The 27,994-nt window shown below is 43.0% G+C and overlaps 3 protein-coding genes across 4 annotated transcripts; 2 read left to right on the forward strand and 1 right to left on the reverse strand.

Moving 5' to 3' along the window:
• Positions 1-57: 57 nt before the first annotated feature.
• On the forward strand, positions 58-1,497 carry LOC306941149 (nuclear factor 7, ovary-like; the record flags this gene model as incomplete). Its single annotated transcript, XM_079526461.1, has 1 exon — positions 58-1,497. One exon carries the CDS (start codon positions 58-60, stop codon positions 1,495-1,497), a length of 1,440 nt encoding a protein of 479 aa, XP_079382587.1.
• A 4,714-nt stretch (positions 1,498-6,211) lies between these two features.
• LOC306941150 (nuclear factor 7, ovary-like) lies at positions 6,212-7,642 on the forward strand (the record flags this gene model as incomplete). Its single annotated transcript, XM_079526462.1, has 1 exon — positions 6,212-7,642. The coding sequence occupies one exon, from the start codon at positions 6,212-6,214 to the stop codon at positions 7,640-7,642; it is 1,431 nt and encodes a 476-aa protein (XP_079382588.1).
• A 3,788-nt stretch (positions 7,643-11,430) lies between these two features.
• LOC306941541 (E3 ubiquitin-protein ligase TRIM35-like) lies at positions 11,431-20,654 on the reverse strand. 2 transcript variants are annotated; one of them, XM_079527060.1, is made up of 10 exons: positions 20,517-20,654; positions 20,176-20,268; positions 19,964-20,071; positions 19,445-19,495; positions 19,186-19,251; positions 19,005-19,067; positions 18,719-18,775; positions 18,495-18,602; positions 18,171-18,248; positions 11,431-13,776 (listed from the first exon to the last, which is right to left on the reverse strand). In XM_079527060.1, the coding sequence occupies exons 3-10, from the start codon at positions 20,069-20,071 to the stop codon at positions 12,412-12,414; spliced, it is 1,896 nt and encodes a 631-aa protein (XP_079383186.1). In that variant the 5' UTR covers positions 20,176-20,268; positions 20,517-20,654; the 3' UTR covers positions 11,431-12,411. The 2 variants fall into 2 exon arrangements, with proteins under 2 accessions (XP_079383186.1, XP_079383185.1); XM_079527059.1 differs by having other exon boundaries at positions 20,176-20,407; positions 20,517-20,651.
• Positions 20,655-27,994: the final 7,340 nt, after the last annotated feature.

Raw genomic sequence — 27,994 nt, forward strand, 5'->3', positions numbered from 1 at the left:
TCTAGTAATCCCGGTGTGAACATTCCAGAGCAGAGGAGTGTGACAAAAAAAAAAAGAATGGCTTCCCCTCTGACTCGTCAGGAAGAGGAGCTCACCTGCCCCGTGTGCCACGACATCTTCAGACATCCCGTGCTGTTGTCGTGCAGCCACAGCTTCTGCAAAGCCTGCCTGGAGAGATGGTGGAAGTCCAAACCCACGATGGAGTGTCCCGTTTGCAGCAAAAGGTCCTCCCGGGACCAACCGACCACCAACCTGGTGGTGAAGAACCTGTGCGAGCACTTCTTGCAGGAGAACCCCTACCAGAACCTGGTGTCGCTGTCCAGCGACCTCCGCTGCTCCGCGCACGGGGAGAACCTCTCGTTCTTCTGCCTGGACGACGAACAGCCGCTGTGTCCCGCCTGCCGCCATTCCGACGAACACGGCGACCACGAGTTCTTACCCGTGAACGAAGCGTTGGGGCGCTGCAAGCGGAGCGTCCAGGAATGGCTGCGACCTTTGAAGGAGAAGCTGGCGGCCTTCGGCGACGCGAAAGCCAATTGCGACCGGGCGGGACGTCACGTTGCGGTCCAGGCCCGGAGCGTGGAGACGCGCATCCGGGAAGAGTTTGAGAGACTCCGTCGGTTCCTACGAGAGCGAGAGGAGGCCAGGATCGCGGCTCTGCGTGAGGAAGAGTCGCGGAAGAGTCGGGAGTTAAAGGAGAAGATTCAGGAGCTGAATCGGGACGCGGCGTGCCTCGCCGACGCGATCCGAGCCGCCGAGGAGCAGCTGGCGGCCGACGACCACGTCTCGTTCCTGCAGAGCTACAAGACCACAATGGAAAGAGTCCAGCAGCTCACCCTGCAGGACCCACCGCCGCTCTCGGGAGCGCTGATAGACGAGGCCAAACACCTGGGCAACCTGGCCTTCAGAGTCTGGGACGAGATGAAGGACGTCGTCTCCTACACCCCTGTCATCCTGGACCCCAACACTGCGTGGCCGGGACTCGTCCTCTCCGACGACCTGACGGTCGTGAGATACGACGGGGACACGCGGCAGCTTCCTGACAACGCGGAGAGGTTCGACGTCTACGCGAGGGTCCTGGGCTCCGAGGGTTTCACGTCCGGGACTCACAGCTGGGACGTGGAGGTCGGACACAACCGGCACTGGTCGCTGGGCGTGCTGGCGGAGTCCTTCGAGAGGAAGGGAAACGCGGGGAGCGGATACTGCATGCTGTATTTCAGCGACGGGAAATACCGAGCGTTCTCCTCAGCGGCGGGGACCAGCGCCGATCTCTCGGTGCGCCGGATACCTCGGAGGATCAGAGTCCAGCTGGACTGGGACGGAGGAAGGCTGTCCTTCTCCGATCCCGACTCGCCTGACGCGCACCTGCTGCACACCTTCGCGCACACCTTCGGCGAGAGACTGTTTCCGTACGTGTATTGCGGCCGTGGCGGTGGTGGCGAGTCTCTGAAGGTGTTGCCTGGGAAGATCTGTGCCTCCGTGCAAAACGACAGTTAGAATGTGTATAGCGCGGTGGGTTTCCAAACGTTTTTTCGCCCGTGAGTGACCAAAAAAAAACAACCTAATTTGATGTCTCCCCGGGGCGCAAACTAGTGAAAATGGCAGATCGACAAGACCACAACCCACAGCCTCCGTAGTGTTGCAGTGCAGGGACTTTGGCACTGCGCCACCTGGGCGCATGTGACATGATTAATATTGATGAACGTTTCAAATGAACTTTGTATTATCATAACATGATTTGTGACACATTTTGACCGAGGGACTGCCATTGGATATTTTTTTTTAATTTCCTTTCTTCATGTCATGAATAAAAATAAAAATAAATAAATTCATTTTTTTCTCCTCTGGTGAAAAGCTGGAGGTTGCACGATGGCAGGCTCTCAGTCAAATCTGGTCACATTTGACCTGAATTGGTGTTATTGAAAATGTTGCTGTTGCTTTAATGTTCTGTGTATCATTTATGAATCTCGCAGGCTTTCCACCTCGGAGGAAAGCCTGGTCTGCGTTCCAAAGTCGCCGTGTGAACCGGTCTGGAGCGCATGGTGATTTACGTCATGTTGTAGTCACTGATTTGTAGTCATCAGGCAGGAAAACACAAGAAGTACCCATTTATAGTACTGATTCCGTCTTGTGGTTTCCTGCCAGATGACTACAAATCATTGACTACAACTTGACGGAAGTTACCATCCGCTCCCGACCGGATCATAATCACGAAATGGTACTGTATGCTGTCCAGGCTAATCATTTATGGTTATATTCAATTATGATGACATAGATAGAAATACGGTATAGATAATTATGAGGTTAAATAAGGTCACAAACATCACAAGACTTCTGTTGTCGTGGTTTGACCGCTTTGGCGTCCTATCCGTCTCTGTCAGTTTGTTGGACTTCCTGCTCCATCTTGGTCATCTTGGGTTTATTTATTGATTCATGTATTGGTATTTTATCTCTGATTTATGTTACGGGTGTCACGGTGGACATGCTGAAAACCTGCTTAAAGATGGAGTGCCGTGACCTTTTTCAGTTTTGTATGTGTGGAGTTAACGTTACTAATAGACCCCCAGGTGTGGTGAGAATATTCAAATATGACTCCCCTGTCTATTTCTTTTGGTTTCTTCCTGAAAGCTGAAAGCCTTTGAGTCAAAAGGCCCAATCGAAATGCACCACTTTAGTGACATCATAACCCTAACCCCTGGGTCATTATCATACAACAGCAGCTGTGGGAAAGGCTTAAGTTCGGGTGGGTGGTGCTAAGGTGAAAACCAGGCATACTTAATGAAATGGTGGGTGTGGCCACATAAAAACATCATTTTAACACTTTCTGTACACTATTTTTTAAATCTTCTTCCTAGTATAATCGTAGTACTTACCTGATGATCATGCTTTAAAAAAAACACCTCAAAAAGCAGAAGATATCATGAGAATGAGAGTGTGTGTGCACGTGTGTGTGTGTGTGTGCACGTGTGTGTGTGTGCGTGCGTGAGTGCGTGCGTGCGTGCGTGCGTGCGTGCGTGCGTGCGTGCGTGCGTGCATTTATTGAAATTTAAAGATTTCCAGCACAGGATGAAATCCTCTACGCCAGACTCATAAACAGACATTCATATTTTTTCTTTTTCTTTTTTTTTACACTTAAAAATAAACAAAGTTCATTTATTTCAGTTTATGACCTTACAAGCCAGCCCTATAGTTACAACGCATGTGTGTGTGCGTGCGTGTGCACACTCTGCCGAGCTTTGTGACACCACAGGCTATATTTTCATTATGCTTTTCCAGATCAGTCTTTATCTTCATTATACTTCATTGATCTCTAGAGGGAAATGTAGCCATGTTGACCTGTGTCATATAGGATCGTCAGAAGTGAGAACAAAACACAGTAGAGGTGAAGATAAAACTCCAGAATCAAACCAAGTGAAATAAAATACTGAATATAAAATATAAAAGCTATGTGTACACGGCCCTACAAAGTCCAGTAACTATGAAAACACAGTTAACTGACACATGGGTTTAAAAGTGTTTGAACTGGTCAATGATATAATATAAGCTTATAATTGATATTACACAATATCTGTTCTTGAGGTAATAGTAATTTATCGCCCAAAAATCACATTGGCTATTTTGACCTTTTTAGACAGACAGGCAGGCAGGCAGGCAGGCAGGCAGGCAGGCAGACAGACATACACAGATAGACAGACATACATTAGCTGCTACAATATGAGGTAAGAACACAGATGATAGCCTACTTTACTAAACAACAGAACGACTACTATTAAATATTCTACTACCACTGTAGTACTACTACTACTACTACTACTACTACTACTACTACTTCTACTACTACTACTACTACTACTACTACTACTACAACAAATACAATAAATGCAACTGCATCTACTGCAAATAATAGTCATTCTCCTGTTTAGTAGCCTATAATAAACCTAGTTTAGTTAGTAGCCTACTACATTTACTAAAGCTAACCTTTGTTAGTATTACATTTACTAAAGCTACTGCTTCAACTACTAGTACCTCTAAATACTAGTATTGCTAGTGTGAGTGACACTACTATCACAGTCAGTAGCACCGTCTGTCAGTACAAAATACTACAAATACTAATACCGCTGTGAATACTAAAACAACTACAAATACAAGTTTCAATGTGTACTTTATTGTTATATCTTGTGTAGGCCATTTGTAAAGACCAGTTAATCCTTTATAATTACTTGAGAATGCAGAGTGACACAATTAAACATATCAAATAATGATTAAATATAACATAAGACATTGCTATTTCTGCATCCTGATATCTGTCAATCAGTTTTACCAACAGACGTTCACTCAAGCTTTATGAAGAACCGTATATTGGATCATTAATTAGAAAGGACCTTTGATCATGGCGGCCTTGTCAACTGACTGCACATGATTCAATCAGTGTGCTTTTAACAACGAGAGGCTATAGAGCGTCGCAGTCCCGCCCCCTTTCATGACGACGCCAGGCCCAGGAAATAATTCCCAATGCATTTTTCCCGTAGACATTTTGAAACGTATTTATTTAAAGACCTTATAAGCGTCGTACAAAGCCAACTCTTGTCGTGACAAATCATGACAACAAACACAATATTTTGGACCAAACAAATAATTACAAGAAAAACAACCATAAAGTGGTTTGTTTCTACTTTCTAATTCTTTGTTTGGCCCAAAACATTGTGTTTATTGTCATGATTTGTCACGGCAAGAGTTGTCTTCGTCCGCGGCGTAAACATCTTTAAATAAATACTTTTTGAAAAGTCTATGAGGAAAATGAACGGCGATTTCTTTTCCGAGTCTCTCGAGGGGGGGCGGGACTGCGACGCTCTATTGTCGTGTCATGTCACTCACAGCTCTAACTCCTCCCCTTTATGTGGTGTGTATAAATATTTAGTGGCAAGATGGTTGATCATCTCACATGCTGGAAGAAAGCTGTTTCTCTAGGGATCGCTCTCATCACGTCTGGTTCTGCACTCTTGTCATTTTGTAACAGATTCGATTTAAGAAGGAAGATTCAAGTTATTCCGGTTCCAGCAGGTACGTTTGGAATAATACTCAAGAATGAATCTTGCAGTTTCATTTTGGTGTTTTTTTTGTGCCAGCATGAAGTTAGATGTACAGGAGGAGTACAGTCTTATACCTACTGCACTAGATCAGGACTGGGCAACTTTGACGATGGAGAGGGCCACTATATTTCCTCACTCACTCCCTATAGGGCCATATATTACTGTCGTCGCAAAAATAGCCGATCTACAAGCTCAAAACGCGTTGAGCTTGTAGATCGGCTATTTTTTGCTATATTCGAATTGAAATCTTGCATTTTTTTTTTGCCATTTTTTTATTGGAATCCTGAAAATTAACATTTTTATGTAATTTCAAATGCCTTTAATTATACTTGTGTTGAGCAATGAGCTACTAATTTAGACTGAAGTAATTAAAGCGTGTCATGTTTGCATGTTGTGGAATATTGTAACGGCTGAAACCAATATTATGTCAGTATTCTGACATTAACCTGAGGGCCACATTAAGTGACGGTGGGGACCGCGTGTGGCCCCCGGGCCGCCAGTTGACCACCCCTGTACTAGATACATCATTTGTGCTAAACTCTATTAATCAGCATGGAGGGGTCTGTAGCAGGCCAGCAATCTTCAGCATGTCCATTCAGTGTGGACATGTTTACTGTACATGTTTCTAGAGATTGCCTGATTAAAAAATCTTGGTAAAATTACTTGTATTTGTTACTTAAGTAAAAGTATCAATAGAGGGTATGCACATGCATGAAGTGAATGGCAAAGTGAGTGGCCAAATTAGTGACAAAGTGAGTTTAATGTCGTTTATCGTCGTTTAATCAAATACAATTTTTCTGTTTTGGATGAATGGGCTGTCAAGGCCAGAAAGCAGTTTTTTGCCCCTCAGTAGGCGTTCCTGGATAACTTCCGGGTTTGATGATGATGTCACACGCATACCCTCTATACCTGCAATATAGAAATACTTTGTTACAATTAGGGAAAAGTGCGGATTTCAAAATGTACTTGAGTAAAAGCACAATAGTATTGGCGGGGCATGTGGAGTCCTGTATAGCTAGAAGAAGTAGCCTTACTACTGCTACTCATAATGTTAATCATTGTTGAATTGTCTTCCAGCCTCAGGGAACATTCCACGTCAGAAAGGTGTGACTGCAGACAGCATGGCTTCAAGTCTGGCTCGTCTGGAAGAGGAGCTCACCTGTCCGGTGTGCCGTGACATCTTTATAGAACCCATTCTGCTGTCGTGCAGCCACAGCTTCTGCAAAGGCTGTCTGCAGCGATGGTGGACAGGAAGACCAACAATGGAATGTCCTGTTTGTAAAAGAACATCCTACAGTGACCATCCACCTACAAACCTGGTGTTGAAGAACCTGTGTGAGAACTTCTTGGAGGAGAAACGCTGGAGTGAGTCGTCGGTGAGCTCAGAGGCCGTCTGTGCCGAACACGGAGAGAAGCTCAGGCTCTTCTGTCTGGACGATGAACAGCTGGCGTGTCTCGTGTGTCGGGATTCCGAAAAACACGCCGGACACAAGTTCTCGCCCGTAGACGAAGCGTCGGGGCGTTGCAAAGAGAAAGTCCAGGAATTACTGAACACTCTAAGGGAGAAACTGGATTTCTTTGATCAAGTTAAAACAAATTATGATGAAACAGAAAATCACGTCAAGGTTCAGGCCCACAACACAGAGATGCAAATTAAGGAACAATTTAACAACCTGCATTATTTCCTACAAGAGGAAGAGGAGACCAGGATTTCCATTCTGAGGGTTGAAGAGGCACATAAGAGTCTGGAGATAGAGGAGAGGATCGAGGAGCTGATCAGAGACATGGCGACCCTCTCAGACGCAATCCGAGCCACCGAGGACCAGCTGAGAGCCGACGACCACGTCTCGTTCCTGCAGAGCTACAAGACCACGATGGAAAGAGTCCAGCTCACCCTGCAGGACCCACCGCCGCTCTCGGGAGCGCTGATAGACGAGGCCAAACACCTGGGCAACCTGGCCTTCAGAGTCTGGGACAAGATGAAAGACATTGTCTCCTACACCCCCGTCATCCTGGACCCCAACACCGCCCCTAAGGAATACAGCCTGTCCGATGATCTGACCGGCGTGAGATATTTGAAACACGCAGAGAGCCTGACAGAGCTTCCCGACAACCCGGAGAGGTTTGGCTATTTCAGCCTGGTCTTGGGTTCCGAGGGCTTCAACTCGGGGTCTCACAGCTGGGACGTGGAGGTCGGAGACAACACAAACTGGGCACTGGGCGTGTTAGCGGAGTCGTTTGAGAGGAACGGAGAAAAAGGGGGTGCATACTGGAATATTGACTTGTACGAAGGTCAACACAGAGTGTTGTATTCTGGCACTGCTGTCATTGTCCTCCCAGTGAGGCGGAAACCCCGGAGGATCAGAGTCCAGCTTGACTGCGACGGAGGACAGCTGTCCTTCTCTGATCCTGATACCGACACACACCTACACACCTTCACACACACCTTCACCGAGACACTGTTTCCATACATTCTTAATTTTGATCATTACGAGGGTATGTCTGTGAAGGTGTTGCCGGTGAAGATCTGTGTCACTCTGGAAAACCACTAGTGTCCAATGCATTGAATTATATATTGATTTTGTTCTGATATGGGGCTCTTAATGTTGATCCCCTTGATCAGGTTTATGGCAGTATTCCGTTAGTAATTATCATCTTGTGAATTAACTGATAATGTTTAATGAATGTATCAGATTTGAATTGACGGACGGACAGATAGATTTAGTCAGTTTGTAATTAAACTGTTATCGTGATATGATTAGACATGTATGTATTTGTGTTGATCAAATATGTAGTTTGTCATATATCAGGCATGTTCAGGCTTCAATCATTTTATTTGTTATTACGGTGACATATTTGATGTGATTATTGATAACATGCTTTTATTTTGTAGTTTAATCATTTAAAATTCAATTTTGAATTTGATTGATTGATTGATTGATTGATTGATTGATTGATTGATTGATTGATTGACTAAATAACAAGAAGGAGGGAGCTTGCACAAAAAGAAAATCACTCACTGTTTTACACATGTAAACCTGTGATTGTGACAATAAAGCTGATTCTGATAAATTGATTGATTTTATTGAAAAAGAAAATCTAAAAAGTTGCAAATACATATGACCCTATATTTTTAAATAGGATATAAAAAAAAGCTTCAGCACTTACTTCCATTCTATAATCCATAATAAGTACATATTCATTCATGTTTACAGTATTTTCAAATACATTAAAATACAGATTATTACATTGAATCTGGCCACATAAATAACATGACTCATGTCATACTGTACATGTGGCACACTCATAATGTTAATGTGATCACAACAATACATGGTCAAACATTTTAAAATAAAATAGAAACCAAACTATGACTGGAATTATTTCACACTATGGAAATAACACCAGTCAGAGAATCGTTTATACCAGAGAGTTGCATAGGAATCTGAGTTGAGCATAGGTTACAGTTACAACAACTAGATAAAGTGGGCACAGGTCTCCACCAGGGCAGGTCAGGTTGTGGCCTCCTGGTGGCGCTATAATAGGCCAATTTGAAAAGGGTGCCATTTCTTCTTACGCCTTGGATGGCAATTGGATGATTTGAGGCATTTTGTTCCAAAAATGTGTTTTGCAAAAATCCACCTGTTGGTGGCACTATAACAGGCCAATGTGAAAAGGGTGGGATATATTCCTCAGCCTAGTAGGAAAGTCTGTGAAAGATTTCACGTAAATTGCACGCTGTGTTCATGAGGCTTTTTGTTAAAAACGGGCCAATCCTGCAAACTTTGAAAGCCAATGTTAGCCAATTAGGATGGAAGTTCCAGACCCCCAGGAATGCGCCCAGGGGGCCGGGCCGGTTCCGACGTGCCGCCCGTGTCCGAAACGGTTGAGAAATGACAGAGTTACTGTGTGCCGGTCCCTCTACTGTACTGTACTGTACTGTACTGTACTGTACTGTACTGTACTGTACTGTACTGTACTGTACTGTACTGTACTGGCACACCCGAAATCATCATATATACAGTTAATATGTGCGTGTGTGTTTGTGTGTGTGTTAGGTTGCGCACAGGTGGTGAAAAACAACCATGCTGTTTTCATGCTCATACCTACCCAGCCAGCCAGCCAGGCAGGCACCCACCCACACACATAAGTCCGTAAGGGAGTGGTTGCACCACTCAAAAAAAGAAAAATACATTGTACTTAAAGGACCACTTCATCACTTTTCAACATCTCTTCAAATAATTGGTCCTCACTAATGATCATGATAAAACACCACCATTTTTTCTACTCAGTCTGTGTCTCATCATGGGAGGGCTGTGGGCAGTTCAGAAACCCGTCCACCAGTGACATCGTCGATGCGGGAATCCAACCTATAGATAGAAACTGCAGGCTTTCTAGTCCTGAAAAGTTGCAATGCGAAAATGGAAGCCATCGTTCTCACGATAATACAAATCTAAACTAATCTAATCTAAAAAACATTGCCTAACGATGATGCCTCACTGGTGGACGGGTTTCTGAACTGCCCACAGCCCTCCTATGAGACACAGACTGAGTAGAAAAACATTGTGCCATTTTATCATGATTATTAGTGAGGACCTATTATATGAAGATAGGTTGCAAAGTGGTGAAGTGGTCTTTAAGTGCAGTACTTAGTAAGAAGTGGGGATTTAAGATCATAACATTATAGACGTACATTCTTATTCTTTGAAGAGGAACATTCCTGCTTTGAGTGTTTCTGTGCATGCAATTCCCTTTGAAAGAGTAAAGGTCTTCTCATTTCTAGGTGTGTGGATATGGATGAAAAACTGAAACATGAAGAACTTGTATACATCAAGCTTTGCAAAAGATACACAATATTAGGCTCAGGATGATTTTACGTTTAGTTATTTTCAGAACGTTTCCCCCCCCCCCCCCCCAATTATCATCAACACTGCCCATGATCTTCAGTCTACAGTGGTGGAATCCGAATGTATAATGCATTTATAAACATAATTGTATTATTTCCCATGATACCAGACTACAGAGTGTTGCCTATAATGATGCAATTTTACAGATCGTATTCGTATCTATATAAAGAAATGCAAAGTATTATTGCCTCTGTTGGACGTTAATCACACTAAAGTAGGTCAACAAGACTCATTGAACTAGACAGCTAAGACTAGTCAGTTTCATTTCTCCCCAAAAGCCCTGCCGTAGCTAAGGTGGATGACAACTGATGACTATGAGTTATATCAGGGGTCTGTAACCTTTTTCACTCCCTTACGGAGATGTGTGTGGCTGGGTGGCTGGGTCTGAGCATGAAAATAGCATGGTTGTTTTTCACCACCTGTGCGCAACCTAACACACACACAAACACACACATGCACATTATCAACTGTGTATATGATGATTTCGGGTGTGCCAGGTTTTGATTTTCCGTAGGCTATAAATTACCTTTATTTCTTCTTCTTCTTCTTCTTTAAAACATTTTTTTCTTTCACATCAGGATGTAATGACATTAGACAATATAACCCACCTATCTCCCAGACTCCCTCCCCTCCCCATCCTTATCAGTTTGAACGAATGTAGAATTATGTGCAGGATGTCATTTGTACAATACTGTAGAAACAAACTTTCGCACACCTAGAGATAAGGCTTATATGGACAGGTGCGTATATAGGCCAGTAGTAGACATCAATGATAAGGAAAAAGATACACCCGCACACTGATTTATATCTGCTCGGTACATGAGTCAATTCTTTAATAAAGGCAACGTTTCGGTCCCTCCAGACCTTCCTCAGGCAACTCATGTACCGAGCAGATAAACAGTGTCTTTTTCCTTATCATACAGTATACTGCCCTTCCCTACAAAGGCAAAGTGCAGTAACAACACACTTAATTTATGTGTGTATCCCAAAAGGTGAAATTACTAGCCTTCGTGATTTGGCGGCATAAACAATTACCTCATTACCAGTTCAAACACTTTTAAACCCATTATTATTATTATATCCCATTATGTTTTCCCATAGTTACTGCACTTTAGCTTAGTAGGACAGTATAGATGAGAGTGGACTGAATTTAACTGACTAAACCTTTTTTGAATACTTTCTGGGTGGGAACCCCTTTTGGTGTTTTAAGGATTATGTTATACTTTAGCTATTGAAAAAATATCAGATCTACAAGCTCATAGCACGGCACCCCCACATATGCCAGGGTGCCAGTGATCACCCTCCATTGTGGCTAGTTATAGGATGAGCTTCTATTTCAGACCACACGTACCATAATCCACTCCTGTAACTTTAGCCAGCAAAATACTAATGAAAATAATATTGCGGTGCAAACGTCTGTCTCGTCGATACATATTGTCTCTTTATTGATATTTTAATATCACAATAATTCATGTTTCAATTCAATCATTTTGTATTTGTTGCATAAGAACATGCCACCATATCAACATGTGATTCAAAACTGAACAATATCGCCTTTCTAATATCAAAATATCTAATCTAACCTTTTACATCATACGAGTGTCAAGGAAAAGTTGTGAGAAGAAGCGATCTATATACCTACAAGCTCATCATGACGCACTTTATGTAGACTGATACCATTTTAAACAGAGTTATAGCATGTTACGTAGACAGCACTAATTGCATGTTTTGTAGTCATAGGACTTTATAGTACATATGTATAATATATAATATAGTATAGTATAGTTTACATATATAGTTTCATGATATAGATACTCCACTGTTACGTTCTTAGCTTACGCATTTCTCATGATAACTACTTTTTATATATGTGATGTATGCCATGCTTTTTGTTATTGCTCTGGATTAAGAGCGTCTGCTAAATGCCTAAATTGTAAATTGTATGACGCATTGTGAGCTTGTAAGATCTGATATTTCCACTGTTTCTCTTAGTTTCCGTTACATTTACAGAAAGAAAATGTATGGTTTTGGACTCACACGGTTTCCACCCGACGGAGGCAATATGACAAACACTACAATATAAAACATGCTAAAGTATCAATAATAATAATAATCATATCAAACCTTTCATCGTAACACCAATACAATTCCAAACAGTCAACAGATTGATAAATAATCAAATACAAACTAAACACATGCTATAAATCCATCAATACATATCAACTAATATTGTAATTCTAATTTAACTGATAAATGAATCAATGAACATCAATAATCGGTCGGTCTAATTCCAGAGGATACCAGATATTTAAGTAAACAATCCCTTCTGATCACCGTGGATAACCCCTAATCAATACCAGATCTGCATGAATATTCATTGAGCAGAGCTTTGTTTCCCCTCAACACTAGACATTTTAACTGTGGTTTTCCAGTGTGACAACGATCTTCCCTGGTAACACCTTCAGAGGCTGATCATGAATTGTTGTATCATTACAACAAACAATCGGAAAGACCCTCTTAGTGAAGGTGTGTGTGAAGGTGTGCAGGTGTGTGTTAGTGTCCGGGTCAGAGAAGGACAGCTCTCCTCCGTCCCAGTCCAGCTGGACTCTGATCCTCCGGGGATAAAAATCACGACAATACGAGATCTCTGAGAGATCTTCGGAAGTCTCATCTGTAACAAAATCATCAGTCCATGATCCGAAGATTGCTGCATAGCCATAGTCAGATTGATTGAACTGTAAGATCCACTTATCACCTCCCTCCTCATACACACCCAGCTGCCACTTGCTAATGCCTCGAACCTCAACATCCCAGCTGTGAGTCCCTGAGTTAAAGCCCTCAGCACCCAGAACCTTTGTGCTGTAACGTAGGAAGGGATGAATGTAATCTAGGTCCTCTGGGTCCTCAGGAAACTGCTGTTCCATTACACCTCTCACGCCGGTCAGATCATCAGACAGGATGTATTCTGGATAGGCACTGATGGGGTCCAGGATCACAGGAGTGTAGGAGACAACGTCCTTCATCTTGTCCCAGACTCTAAAGGCCAGGTTGCCCAGGTGTTGGGCCACGTCTATCCATGGTGCTGCCGGGTGTGGCTCCTGCAGTTTGAGCTGGACTCTTTCCATTGTGGTCTTGTAGTTCAGCAGGAACGAAACAGAGTCGTCGGCTCTCAGCTGGTCCTCGGTCGCTTGGATTGCATCGGAGAGGGTCGCCATGTCTCTGTTCAGCACATCTCTCTTCTCCTTTATCTCCTGAATCGTCAGTGTTTCTTCAACCCTCAGAGCAGAGATCCTGGCCTTCTCCTCCTCCTGTAGGAACTGATGAAAGTTATTGAACTGTTCCTTAATCTGTGTCTCTGTGTTCTGGGCCTGAACCTTGATGTAATTTTCTCTTAGGTCGTAATTTGTTTTAACTTCATTAAAGTCCTCCAGTTTCTTCTTTAAAGGCCTCAGTAATTCGTGGACTTTCGAGTCACTCCAGCCTTTCTCCTCCACAAACTTCTCACACAGGTTCTTCAACACCAGGTTTGTAGGAGGATGGTTACTGGAGGATGTTGTTTTACAAACAGGACAATCATGTGCTGCTCTTCCTGTCCACCATCGCTGCAGACAGTCTTTACAGAAGCTGTGGCTGCACGACAGCACTAGGGGATGTCGAAAGATGTCACAGCACACCGGACAGGTGAGCTCTTCTTCCAGACGAGCCAGACGTGAAGCCATGTTGTCTGCAGTCACACTCTCTGGTCTGCAATGTTCACTGAGGGTGTTACACCAGGAATACTAGGAGGAAAAAACAACAACAATAACATTGTGAGTCATAACAGTTAAGTAGATGTAGTAGTGGTATAATTACTAGTGGTGGTAGTATTCATAGTAGCAGTACTCATATTAGTACATGCTCTAGTTATAGTGATAGTAATACTACTAGAGCAAATAGCAGTAATAATATCTGTATTTTGTTTTTCTTCTTCAGTTAAGGAACACTTGACTTCACCCATTTTCAACCTATTGTATGCAATCATGTGATGTTATTATACATATACAGCCATCTGTATTATTGAGTAGTATGAATGTATTGTATTTAGTGTAAAAGTCGCTCTGGATTAAGAGCGTCTGGTAAATGTCTAAATTTGTATATATTTGTCGTTGTGTACTGTTTGCATTCTCCATTGCTTTCTGTATTATCCCGATTTCTGAGGTGGTACAGTTGGTTGACATGTAGAGACTGTGGTAGAGACTGTGGTAGAGACTGTGGTAGAGACTGTGGTAGAGACTGTGGTTATCAGTTTGTCATGATTTAGAAGACATTTTTAGAATCTGGTCTCAGGTCTAAATGGGTTAAAGGTAGGGTAAGTGGTATTGTTTGGTTAAAAAAAAAACATTGTTTTGGTTAAAGGTTAAATCATATACTAATAGTAAGGGAGAGCCTGGTCGGTTGGTGGGGTAGGACGGTTTCACGTCGGCCTGGATACCATGCAACACTTTTTCGACACGTATTTCCGGTGATCTCATTCGATTCCACATCGCCTATTTGAGTGTTTTCTGTTTATTTGCTGACGATTGTTAATGGATTTAATCTGTTAGGCTGATCTGTATGTTAACCCCATGCGAAGATTCCATTGAAAAATATGCATTAGCCTTTGAGCTAGCTAGCAAAACATAACAAACAGACGAGGGCAGGACGAAAGCTGCATCCTTGCGCCTTTACGCATTGTCTGTTTTTTTTATTTTTTTTCATATGCCAGAGAAGATTTCTTTTTACAGCTCTATAGCAGTGATTTCATTTCAAGGACCCCCAGTTTGACATGCATTAGTCTACGGACCCCCATTTAGTCTACGGACCCCCACCGCTGGCCTATGTAGGCTATAGGCACTTTTCATTTTGTTGTAGGCTGTATTGAAGCATAATTGAGCGTTAGATGCCAGAAACATGACTTAATAGCTTTATTTAGGACGATTTATGTGAGGGTGCCTTTCGCCCTGCCCCTATGCAGCTTTCGTCCTGTCAAAAGCGCTGTGCGGAATTTAGCGCGAGATCACTTTACTTGCCGATTGCGTCCGACTTGTTTCACCAAAATTAAAAAACACTGCGGGTAATGGGAGAGGACAAGTGTATCTTGTTCACAAAAAAGTTTGGTTACTTGAAATTAATTAATCTCTGTGCAGGGAGGGAATTAGTAAAATGGGCGTCAACCGTCCAGGCTCTTCCCTACTCATTGGATAGTGTTGGTTCAGTAACATCACAATATAGAGCTTTTTAACACTTATTTCAACCAAGGAAAATCACTTCCCCTGCCATTAAATCTGTGAGATAAGGTTTCTACAGTTTGTATTTTCTAAAGTTTGTCTGTAATTATTTATACTTAATGTTGTAAATATAATATATTCAGTTTGAAATCCTTTGTCCTGTTCATTTATGTTGTGACCTTTACACCCCTAGAGGGTTGTAACATAATTATTAAATCATCCGTAACAACACAATGGATTAAAAATGATCCTTAGTTTATGGATAAATACGTAAAAATTATATATCAAATACAAATCCATTTTGTAAGCTATTTGTATTGAATATTTTGTTTCTGCATTTCACCAAGCAGTGTGCTAATCAGGATGACCACATGGGGGAGCTGTTTGGCCTTAAGTGTCTTACTCAGGTTCACTCTCACACAGCGCCTGGAGTAGCTAACCTTTGGACTACTCTGGCCTTCCAGTTCCATGACTGAATCAGCCCGATAAAACTCAGTTAGCTGCCGCCCTCCACAAACAAGACAGTTAAAATGTCCAGGCCCATAAAACTCAGTTAGCTGCCGCCGCCCTCCATGCCTCCACAAACAACTAAGACAGTCAAAACGTTCAGCCATGTCACGTTGCAGATCTGTAAATGTCTTCTCTGATGTAATATGGCTAAGGTTATAATGAAACGGTGATCTAATTATTTTAAAAAAAAAATCCCTGTCACATTGATTCATTTCTTAACCTCATTCGCTTTACAGTGCATCAAAACACCACACATTAAAGGGATAGTTCAGATTTTTTAACCTAAGCTGTATGAAATATAGTAGTTGCAACTGTATTAATTGATTGCCCGAGTCCCGTGGTGGGAGTTCTGCTCTGGTTTTGGTGAAATATGAAGTAGTTCCGGTCATTTTGTGGGGGGCATTGGGGCCACGCATTAAAAGTAAATGAATCCACAACTAACGTAATTTGCATTGAGCATGTACAGTATTTCTAAAATATTAGCGCAACTTTCGTTCAACTTTGACCCCTCTATCACATGGAACTATTTTTTGGGCGTAGTGATATGGACACAAAAAGCATATAGTTCCGAGTGATAGAGGGGTAAAAAATGAACGAAAGTTGCACTAATATTTTAGAAATAGGTCAACAATACAAATTCCGTTAGTTTTGTGGATTAATTTACTTTTAATGCGTGGCCTACTACCGCAGAACTCGCACCACGGGACTCGGGCAATCAATTAATACAGTTGCAACCACTATATTAATGGCAAGTATTTTATACAGCTTAAGTTAAAAAAAATCAGAACTATCCTATTTCACTTCTCATTGTGTTTGAAAATACTGCAAAACGCTAAACGCAGTTTTCATATTTTGTCTATGTATTTCCCAACATTGACACAGTTGGCTGCACTTTTTTTTTTTTACTATATGGCATATACTACAGATGAGGTATGGACTACAACCGCAACAGCACACAGTTAATTATTGACAGTATGTGGGGGGTTGATTGCACGGCTTCAGATTTAATGTACAGTGAGCATTTGCCGTCTGTATACTGTGGCAGATTATGTAATTTTGTTACAGAACATAAAATGAAAAACAATGTTGTTTTACAGCAATGCATAGCACAAGGTAAAACAAAAGGCAAATGTTGAAATGAAAAATGCAGCTCTTAGACAGACCTGTACACATGCAGTGTTGTGTGATTAATTACATTGAGTCTAGCCAATACATTTAATGGAGAATTTCAGACTAGAAGGCTTTCTTACGTTTATTTGTAGTCGTTACGTCCCCACCAAAGAGGTCCAGGTGTTATTTTGTGCAAAAGCGCATTATTGGCTATTTCCCCTATCCCTCAATTAATTTAATTGAATTGCATTGAATTGAATGGGGCATTGTTGTGCTAATTTGCTTATTTCCACCACTCAAAAAATATTTTTTGTATATATCCTCTCTTCATAATGTAAATAGTATCCCAAGCGGCTCACTTTACTACTTATGTCGATGGAAATAAGCGAAAGCACAAAAACCCAACCCCCATTGAGGGCTTATATTAGGGGAAATAGCCAATAATGCACTTTTGCACAAAATAACACCTGGATAACACCTCTGTGATGGGGATGTAACAACTACAAATAAAAGTAAGAAAGCCTTCTAGTCCGAAATTCTCCTTTAATGAATACATACATCTTATATAAATGTAACGCTACTGTATGGGATATTCTTTGCAGATGAGTTGCAGTGAAGTAGAACTATTCAACAAATTTCTAACCAAATAGGCTACATTTTGATCAACATGACATCATTTAAGCAATGACATACTGTAAGTTGTTACCGTGTTGTGGAAACTGACATACGGTGATGTAGGTTAATAGTAATGTAGGAATGCAAATAATTGTACATTAAACCGTACTTTGCATGCATGTGCATTTACTGTTTGTTCAGAAGAATGCAACATATCTTCTATGTGCAGGAGAACATATTTCGAGAATCTCGATTCTGATCTGAGACCAAACAACATGAAGTTAGATTTGAAGGTAGTTTTGCTATCTGTAGTAGTAGTTTTATAATAAGTTGTTCTCGTTTTGAGTAAGGTTTGATCTGTGGCTATTCTTACCTCAGATTGAAGCAGTTCCAAAGCTGGCTGGCTGGCTGGCTGGCTAGCTGTCTCTTTGTCTTGCGGGCAATCTTCCAGGTTATTAACTAATCTGTCTATCAATTATTGATCTAATCGTTGATGGATTGCTTGATATCTGTCTCTCAGTTTGTTATAGTCACAGAGCCTGTTATGTCTGAAGTGAACGTCAGTCTAGCAAACAGGATGCAGGATGAGTGGCTGAACAAGGAAATGAACTTTGATTCATTACCTTGTGGTGTGTGTGTGTGTGTGTGTGTGTGTGTGTGTGTGTGTGTGTGTGTGTGTGTGTGTCGCTTACTTGCTTGCTGCATTGGGTACGGTGATGCTCGTTGTAGTCTGGGGGTGGAGGTGGAGGTGGGGTTGCGTGACTTTTTTCCTGTTTGATGAGACAGGCATCCATAAGGTTATTTATTTGCCACTTTTCTTTAGTATAAACCATTGCATTAAGTACAAGTTCAAATCCTACAAATGTAACCTAGTAGTGGCAGCTAGTGTTCTTCCGAAATGAAGAACAGCAGCCCCCCCCTCTCCACACAGTAATTAATCAATTGTAAGTATTGTAAGACTAGCATATACCGGTATAGGTCAAATGTTTATTAAAAAATTCTGACTTCATACGAACTTTTCGTAGGGGTAACTGGTGGGAAACTCTGTGCAGATCCCATGCTGTCATCAGTCTGATAATCTTGCAGTTCTGGCTCTTGCAGTTCTGGCTCTGAACTGAAGTGCCCTAAAGAAAACAGTGATTAACACCTTCTGAAATTCTAATGCATAGAAACAAATGACTACAATTAATTAGAGTGCAAAACCATACCACAACAACTTAAGTGTGCGTGCGTCGCTTACTTGGTTGCATTGGCTCAGGCAATTGAGTGGAGCTGGGTCCAGGCGACTTGGTTTTTTCTGTTTGATGAGACAGGCATCCATGAGAAGGTGATCTACTTTACTTTTATTCAATATGAACTACCATTGCATTTAATATATCCTCCATATATGACAGAGTGGCAGCTCCAAAATGAAATAAATGCAAACAATGATGACTTTAACAAACCAACAATCTAAAGTTGAAAAATGTTTAAGGAAGCACAACCTAGTTTTGGGGTGTGTGTGTGTGTGTGTGTGTCACAATTACTTCCTTGGTGTTTCTGGGCATTTTGGTCAGAGGATGGAGTGGAGGTCGTCCCTTGCGACTTTTCTGTTTGATGAGACATAGTTTTGGGATTCAGTGTGTGTCTCTATTACATTGTTGTGTATGACTAGCATACCACTATGAGTATGGGGCAAATGCTAATAAAAGCAGACTTCATACTAACCTTTTGGTCGAACACTTTGCAGCAACACCTTCTGTGGCACAAGTGGCAGCTCTGGACTGAAGCGACCTAAAGAAAACTGTGATTAAAACCGGATTTTTTTACTGTATAGACTCATTACCTGCCTTCAGCTGTATTGTATATGAAACAGAAAAGATACTATATTCCACGTCAATATTGCTCCCGTCACTGGCATTTGTAGCCTACACACTCAATCATAATCAAATGGGACTGCCAACGTCCAGCGGTGGGGGGAACAAACCTTGATCTTCCTCTTCTTCAGATTGCCCACCGTGTTCCTCTTCATCCTCAACTAATTGAGACAGAAATGTTGGCAAAAACTTCAGTTGCAAATAGCTTTGTTGAATTATTATTGTGTTGGCGTACAGACGTTATAGTAGCCCTGTCGCAATTATTGCCTGATTGCAGTTGTGGGTGAAACGCCTTACTCGCTTCCACGTAAGAAAAATATTCAAAATGTTCCCAAAAAATAAAAAGAGGAAGAGTTGCCAAAACAGCTCTACAAGCCCACAGTCATCAAGAGCTTGTAGATCAGCCATTTTGTATATAAAACTTAAAGCAATGTTTCGTTTTTCATTTAATATTTTGTCATCTGTGCTTTTTTTTACAAAACCTAAAAGCCAAACAAATTATGCTTTTAGATTCCAAATGTTCAATGCCAAAAAACAATGACCTTGTTATTCAGTTATTCGAGTGACAATCAATCATGTAAGCGTTACAATTCAGAGAAGATTGACTACTGCCAAGTTAAAGAACATACCATATTCTGGATAAAGCCTTTTTTTCTTCTGTCTTTTTCCAGAAGGTTCTTCACCACCAGCTTCTGCAGCACTGGTGAGATCGTAATCTTCACATGCTTGGAAGTCATCTATCAATCAAACAGAGGCAAGGCAATGGTTGTCAATGCATAACATATGCACAAGTTGGCACGTTAATGAAGACAAAGTGCACATAATAGATGCAACTACCAACCTGAGCGCATCTTCTCTTTTATGAGGCGAAACTGACGCCAGCCACTTTTTGGTTCTCGTCGTTCCGTCATGCGTTTCTTGGCATTTGGGACAGCTGGCCAAAACAGTTTCATATGTTCAAAGTCCATCCATTACAACTGTAACTCCCTCCGAGCACAAACAGACACAATGTGGTTTCCTTGAAACTGATTTATTGGAAGGTGCCTTCTTGCCCTCCCAATCCACCGTGAAAACTAAACAAATAATAAAACAAGCACGTACAATTAACATAAATGACATGCACAGCATGTAGATGCAAACATTTCACATGAGTAAAATACAGACAAAACAAACAACAAATACCTCGTTGGCTGCGTGCATAACAAAGGGGGAATACTCTCCAGTCTTCTTATAACCTTTTCTTAGACAGTCTCTTATGACCTTTACTTCTTGTAACTTTAAAGTCTTTGTGTGACCATGACCAGTGCTTCTAGCTGCTTCTAGCTGCGGCTTGATTGCATACACAAAACTCCTGTGTACCAATTGACGTGAGAGCAGACCAAACGAGACACAGAATATGACGTTGACTCTTCAAAATAAAAGCATTAAAACAACTTGACATGAAATAATGTTTTAACATGAATGTAACTATTAACTATGAACTTCTTAATTATGCACTTGTACACTTAGAAAGATAATAAACAATTATGAACTTATTTTAACCTTATTATGAACTTTGTCTTAGAGAAATAAAGCAAACTATATCCCCTATAGTGGCAACAGTTACAACAACAACTTGAGACAAATACATGAAATAATGTTTTAAATGTGACTTAATTATGAACTTCTTCATTATGAACTTGTACCTTTTAGGAATAAAGCAAACTATATCACCTATAGTGGCAACAGTTACAATATGAATGTGTTTAAATGCCAGTGTAGCTGGTTCACACACACACACACACACACACACACACACACACACACACACACACACACACACACACACACACACACACACACACACACACACACACACACACACACAATGCAGCAGGCATTAGACAACCTGACAGCCACCAACCTGGCAACCCTGAATGAGCCAGTCAGCTGCCAGTCTCTGGTGTGTGTGTGAGAGAGAGTCCTGTACTGTTAAAACAAACTCTACCCTAACGTCAGTAAAAAGTACATTAAAACACTTTTTCCTTTCCAAAACAAACACAACGTACATTATGACAATATTTCACCCTTTGCATTGGTAAAATAGACTTTTTCTTTTTTTGTCTTCCCTTCCAAAAAAAGAAAAAAGATAAAATTACCCCAAATCCATGGTTAAGAGTATTCCACGATGGCTCAGTGGTTCTGGCAGTTGCTGATGGTGTGAGAGGACGCTGGTTCGAGACAGTCAACAAGTCTGCAGTCAAGATTCGTGACCTCGGACCAAGGACTAAGGATCCAGAATGAATAAATCAAAATAAATCAGTCTTTACCTTTTGGTCAAGTAAATGTACTATTGGAATTTATGTTGGCGGACGTAATCCAAGATAATCCACTCTGTCAACTTGTAACAGTCAGCAGTGCCAGTTGTTGCCACAGGGTGGTGCACTGCTCCCTTTTGTTTTGCTTTGTGTAGAAGATCTGACGCAATTCCACCTCTTGCTATAGATAGACATGACATGACATGATGTGTGTCAAACAATTGTCACACATGGATGGATGATTAGCCGTGTTTATTTATTTATTTCCGGGGGGAATGAATGAATGAATGAATGACTAACCCTGTAAAACCCGGATTAATTTCTACTTGCAAAAAAACGATTTCAACCTTACTACTACTTTTTACTACTAGGACTTATCAGAGGAAATCATGTAAAATAAATTATATATATATTTTTTGCACATTTATAATAATTATTAAAATAATAATAATACATTAATAATTTACATTTGGGGGACATCTTTCACAATAATAAGGATAAATCCAAATAAATCACACATTACCTAAATGTACAATTGAAATGTATTTAAGACCCGACTCAGCGCCGTCCGAGTTACGTCCCGATAGGCAGAGAATAGTATATATCAGTAGCCCCTAGTTTCCATGTGCTGGCAATAGTTGGAAATGACACGTCCACCTGGGGGAAACCTTGACCAGGCTATGGTGAGTATGCCAGTATGGCCACATTATGCGTGTATTATGTTGGCAGCAGTGCTCCGTTCACGTTTGTTTATTATATTAGTGCTGTCTGCCGTGAGACCTGGCTTAATATGGTCAATACTGAATCAGTCTAAAATATGCTTTGGCGCCCCCCCCCCCCCCCCCCCCCCCTCCACCTCTCCTCTTGTCTATAGACAGACATGACATGACATGACATGACATGACATGATGTGTGTCAAACAATTGTCACACATGGATGGATGATTAGCATTGTTTATTTATTTATTTCCCGGGGGAGGGAATGAATGAATGAATGAATGAATGAATGAATGAATGAATGAATACATACATACATACATACATACATACATACATACATACATACATTCATTCATTCATTCATTAATAAATAATCATATTTCCGGGGGCATTTCTCTCCAGGTGAGGACAACGCCATCCAGTCAACCAAATATGGATGTCAGAAGATCAGGCATCATCTCGTATGTATTACTTCTACTTCTACTACTACTACTACACACACACCTCACATTGGTTACAAACTCCACCTTACAAACTCCACCCCCTCTCGTTAATGACTCTGCCTCTCGTAATGTTAGGCCACACCTCTCATTGTCTTAGGCCACGCCTACTCGCTATGTAACTCCGCCTGCTTTGTGGGCGTGGTCTATGCAAATTGCATGGGCGTCGTTTATGCTTATTGATGGCCGTCGTCCCGTCCGCTTTGTGGGCGTGGCCTATGTGAATTAGTGGGCGGCGTCCCGCCTCCTTTGTGGCCGTAGTTTCGGCTACTTTGTGGGATTGGCTTATGCAAATGAAAGGGCGTGGTATGCAAATGAAGGGGATATGCAAATGAAGGGTCTTGGTATGCAAATGAAGGGGATATGCAAATGAAGGGGTGTGGTATGCAAATGAAGGGGAGTAGTATGCAAATGAAGGGCGTGTTTCGGCAACTTTGTGGGATTATTTTATGCAAATGAAAGGGCGTGGTATGCAAATGAAGGGGATATGCAAATGAAGGTGTGTGGTATGCAAATGAAGGGGAGTAGTATGCAAATGAAGGGCGTGTTTCGGCTACTTTGTGGGATTAGTTTATGCAAATGAAAGGGCGTGGTATGCAAATGAAGGGGATATGCAAATGAAGGGTCTTGGTATGCAAATGAAGGGGATATGCAAATGAAGGGGTATGGTATGCAAATTAAGGGGAGTAGTGTGCAAATGAAGGGCGTGTTTCGGCTACTTTGTGGGATTAGCTTATGCAAATGAAAGGGCGTGGTATGCAAATGAAGGGGATATGCAAATGAAGGGGTGTAGTATGCAAATGAAGGGGAGTAGTATGCAAATGAAGGGCGTGTTTCGGCTACTTTGTGGGATTGGCTTATGCAAATGAAAGGGCGTGGTATGCAAATGAAGGGGATATGCAAATGAAGGGTCTTGGTATGCAAATGAAGGGGATATGCAAATGAAGGTGTGGTATGCAAATGAAGGGGAGGAGTATGCAAATGAAGGGCGTGTTTCGGCTACTTTGTGGGATTAGCTTATGCAAATGAAAGGGCGTGGTATGCAAATGAAGGGGATATGCAAATGAAGGGGTGTAGTATGCAAATGAAGGGGAGTAGTATGCAAATGAAGGGCGTGTTTCGGCTACTTTGTGGGATTGGCTTATGCAAATGAAAGGGCGTGGTATGCAAATGAAGGGGATATGCAAATGAAGGGTCTTGGTATTCAAATGAAGGGGAGTGGTATGCAAATGAAGGGCAGTGGTATGCAAATGAAGGGCAGTGGTATCCAAATGAAGGGGAGTGGTATGCAAATGAAGGTGCGTGGTATGCAAATGAAGGTGCGTGGTATGCAAATGAAGGGGCATGGTATGCAAAGGAAGGGGCATGGTATGCAAATGAAGGGGCATGGTATGCAAATGAAGGGGAGTGGTATGCAAATTAAGGGGCATGTTTCTGCTACTTTGTGGGATTGGCTTATGCAAATGAAGGGTCTTGGTATGCAAATGAAGGGGATATGCAAATGAAGGGGTGTGGTATGCAAATGAAGGGGAGTGGTATGCAAACGAAGGGCGTGGCGACACCCACTAATTTGCATAAGCGACACCCACTAATTTGCATAGCCCTCACCCACAAAGTAGCCGAAACAACGCCCTTCACATTTTCATAACCCACTCCCACAAAGTAGCGGGAACATACGTACATGTCCCCCACATGATGACGTACATGTTCCATTCGCGACGACGTACATGGTCCCTCCACGATGACGTACATGTTCCCTCCACGATGACGTACATGTTCCCGCCACGATGGCGTACATGTCCCCTTCACGATGACGTACATGTCCCCTTCACGATGACATACATGTTCCCGTCACGATGACGTACATGTTCCCTACATGATGACGTAAATGTTCCATCTACGACGACGTGCATGTTCCCTCCACGATGACGTACATGTTCCCTACACGATGACGTACATGTGTCCTCCACGGTGACGTACATGTTCCCTCCACGGTGACGTACATGTTCCCTCCACGATGACGTACATGTTCCCGCCACGATGGCGTACATGTTCCATCTACGACGACGTGCATGTTCCCTCCACGATGACGTACATGTTTCCTCCATGATGACGTACATGTTTCCTCCATGATGACGTACATGTTTCCTCCACGATGACGTACATGTTCCCTCCACGATGACATACATGTTCCCTCCACAATGACGTACATGTTCCCTACACGATGGCGTACATGTCCCCTTCACGATGACGCACATGTCCCCTCCACGATGACGTGCATCTTCCCTCCACGATGACGTGCATGTTCCCTTCACGATGACGTGCATGTTCCCTTCACGATGACGTGCATGTTCCCTCCACGATGACGTGCATGTTCCCTTCACAACGACGTACATGTTCCCTCCACGATGACGTACATGTGCCCTCCACGATGACATACATGTTCCCTCCACAATGACGTACATGTTCCCTACACGATGGCGTACATGTTCCCTCCACGATGACGTACATGTTTCCTCCACGATGACGTGCATGCTCCCTACACGATGACGTGCATGTTCCCTTCACGACGACGTACATGTTCCCTCCACGATGACGTACATGTGCCCTCCACGATGACATACATGTTCCCTCCACAATGACGTACATGTTCCCTACACGATGGCGTACATGTTCCCTCCACGATGACGTACATGTTTCCTCCACGATGACGTGCATGCTCCCTACACGATGGCGTACATGTTCCCTCCACGATGACGTACATGTTCCCTCCACGATGACGCACATGTTCCCTTCACGATGACGTACATGTTCCCTACACGATGACGTACATGTGTCCTCCACGGTGACGTACATGTTCCCTCCACGGTGACGTACATGTTCCCTCCACGATGACGTACATGTTCCCGCCACGATGGCGTACATGTTCCATCTACGACGACGTGCATGTTCCCTCCACGATGACGTACATGTTTCCTCCATGATGACGTACATGTTTCCTCCATGATGACGTACATGTTTCCTCCACGATGACGTACATGTTCCCTCCACGATGACGTACATGTTCCCTCCACGATGACGCACATGTTCCCTTCACGATGACGTACATGTTCCCTACACGATGACGTACATGTGTCCTCCACGGTGACGTACATGTTCCCTCCACGGTGACGTACATGTTCCCTCCACGATGACGTACATGTTCCCGCCACGATGGCGTACATGTTCCATCTACGACGACGTGCATGTTCCCTCCACGATGACGTACATGTTTCCTCCATGATGACGTACATGTTTCCTCCATGATGACGTACATGTTTCCTCCACGATGACGTACATGTTCCCTCCACGATGACATACATGTTCCCTCCACAATGACGTACATGTTCCCTACACGATGGCGTACATGTCCCCTTCACGATGACGCACATGTCCCCTCCACGATGACGTGCATCTTCCCTCCACGATGACGTGCATGTTCCCTTCACGATGACGTGCATGTTCCCTTCACGATGACGTGCATGTTCCCTCCACGATGACGTGCATGTTCCCTTCACGACGACGTACATGTTCCCTCCACGATGACGTACATGTGCCCTCCACGATGACATACATGTTCCCTCCACAATGACGTACATGTTCCCTACACGATGGCGTACATGTTCCCTCCACGATGACGTACATGTTTCCTCCACGATGACGTGCATGCTCCCTACACGATGACGTACATGTTCCCTCCACGATGACGTACATGTTCCCTCCACGATGACGCACATGTTCCCTTCACGATGGTGTACATGTTTCCGCCACGATGGCGCACATGTTCCCTCCATGATGACGTACATGTCCCCTCCACGATGACGTACATGTCCCCTTCACGATGGCGTACATGTTCCCTCCACGATGACGTACATGCTCCCTCCACGATGACGTACATGCTCCCTCCACGATGACGTACATGTTTCCTCCACGATGACGTACATGTTCCCTCCACGATGACGTGCATGTTCCCTACACGATGACGTACATGCTCCCTTCACGATGATGTACATGTTCCCTCCGCGATGACGTACATGTCCCCTTCACGATGACGTACATGTACACGTCACGATGACGTACATGTTCCCTACATGATGGCGTACATGTTCAATTTACGACGACGCGCATGTTCCCTCCACGATGACGTACATGTTTCCTCCACGATGACGTACATGTTTCCTCCGTGATGACGTACATGCTCCCTCCACGATGACGTACATGTTCCCTCCACGATGGCGTACATGTTCCATCCACGATGACGTGCATGTTCCCTCCACGATGACGTACATGTTCCCTCCACGATGACATACATGTTCCCTCCACAATGACATACATGTTCCCTACACGATGGCGTACATGTCCCCTTCACGATGACGCACATGTCCCCTCCACGATGACGTGCATCTTCCCTCCACGATGACGTGCATGTTCCCTTCACGATGACGTGCATGTTCCCTCCACGATGACGTACATGTTCCCTTCACGATGACGTGCATGTTCCCTCCACGATGACGTGCATGTTCCCTTCACGACGACGTAGATGTTCCCTCCACGATGACGTACATGTGCCCTCCACGATGACATACATGTTCCCTCCACAATGACGTACATGTTCCCTACACGATGGCGTACATGTTCCCTCCACGATGACGTACATGTTTCCTCCACGATGACGTACATGATCCCTACACGATGACGTACATGTTTCCTCCACGACGACGTACATGTTCCCTCCACGATGACGTGCATGTCCCCTACACGATGACGTACATGCTCCCTTCACGACGACGTACATGTTCCCTCCACGATGACGTACATGTGCCCTCCACGATGACATACATGTTCCCTCCACAATGACGTACATGTTCCCTACACGATGGCGTACATGTTCCCTCCACGATGACGTACATGTTTCCTCCACGATGACGTGCATGCTCCCTACACGATGACGTACATGTTCCCTCCACGATGACGTACATGTTCCCTCCACGATGACGCACATGTTCCCTTCACGATGGTGTACATGTTTCCTCCACGATGGCGCACATGTTCCCTCCATGATGACGTACATGTCCCCTCCACGATGACGTACATGTCCCCTTCAC

The sequence above is a fragment of the Electrona antarctica genome, assembly GCF_951216825.1.
Source record: "Electrona antarctica genome assembly, chromosome: 17".
NCBI classification, from domain to species: Eukaryota; Metazoa; Chordata; class Actinopteri; order Myctophiformes; family Myctophidae; genus Electrona; species Electrona antarctica.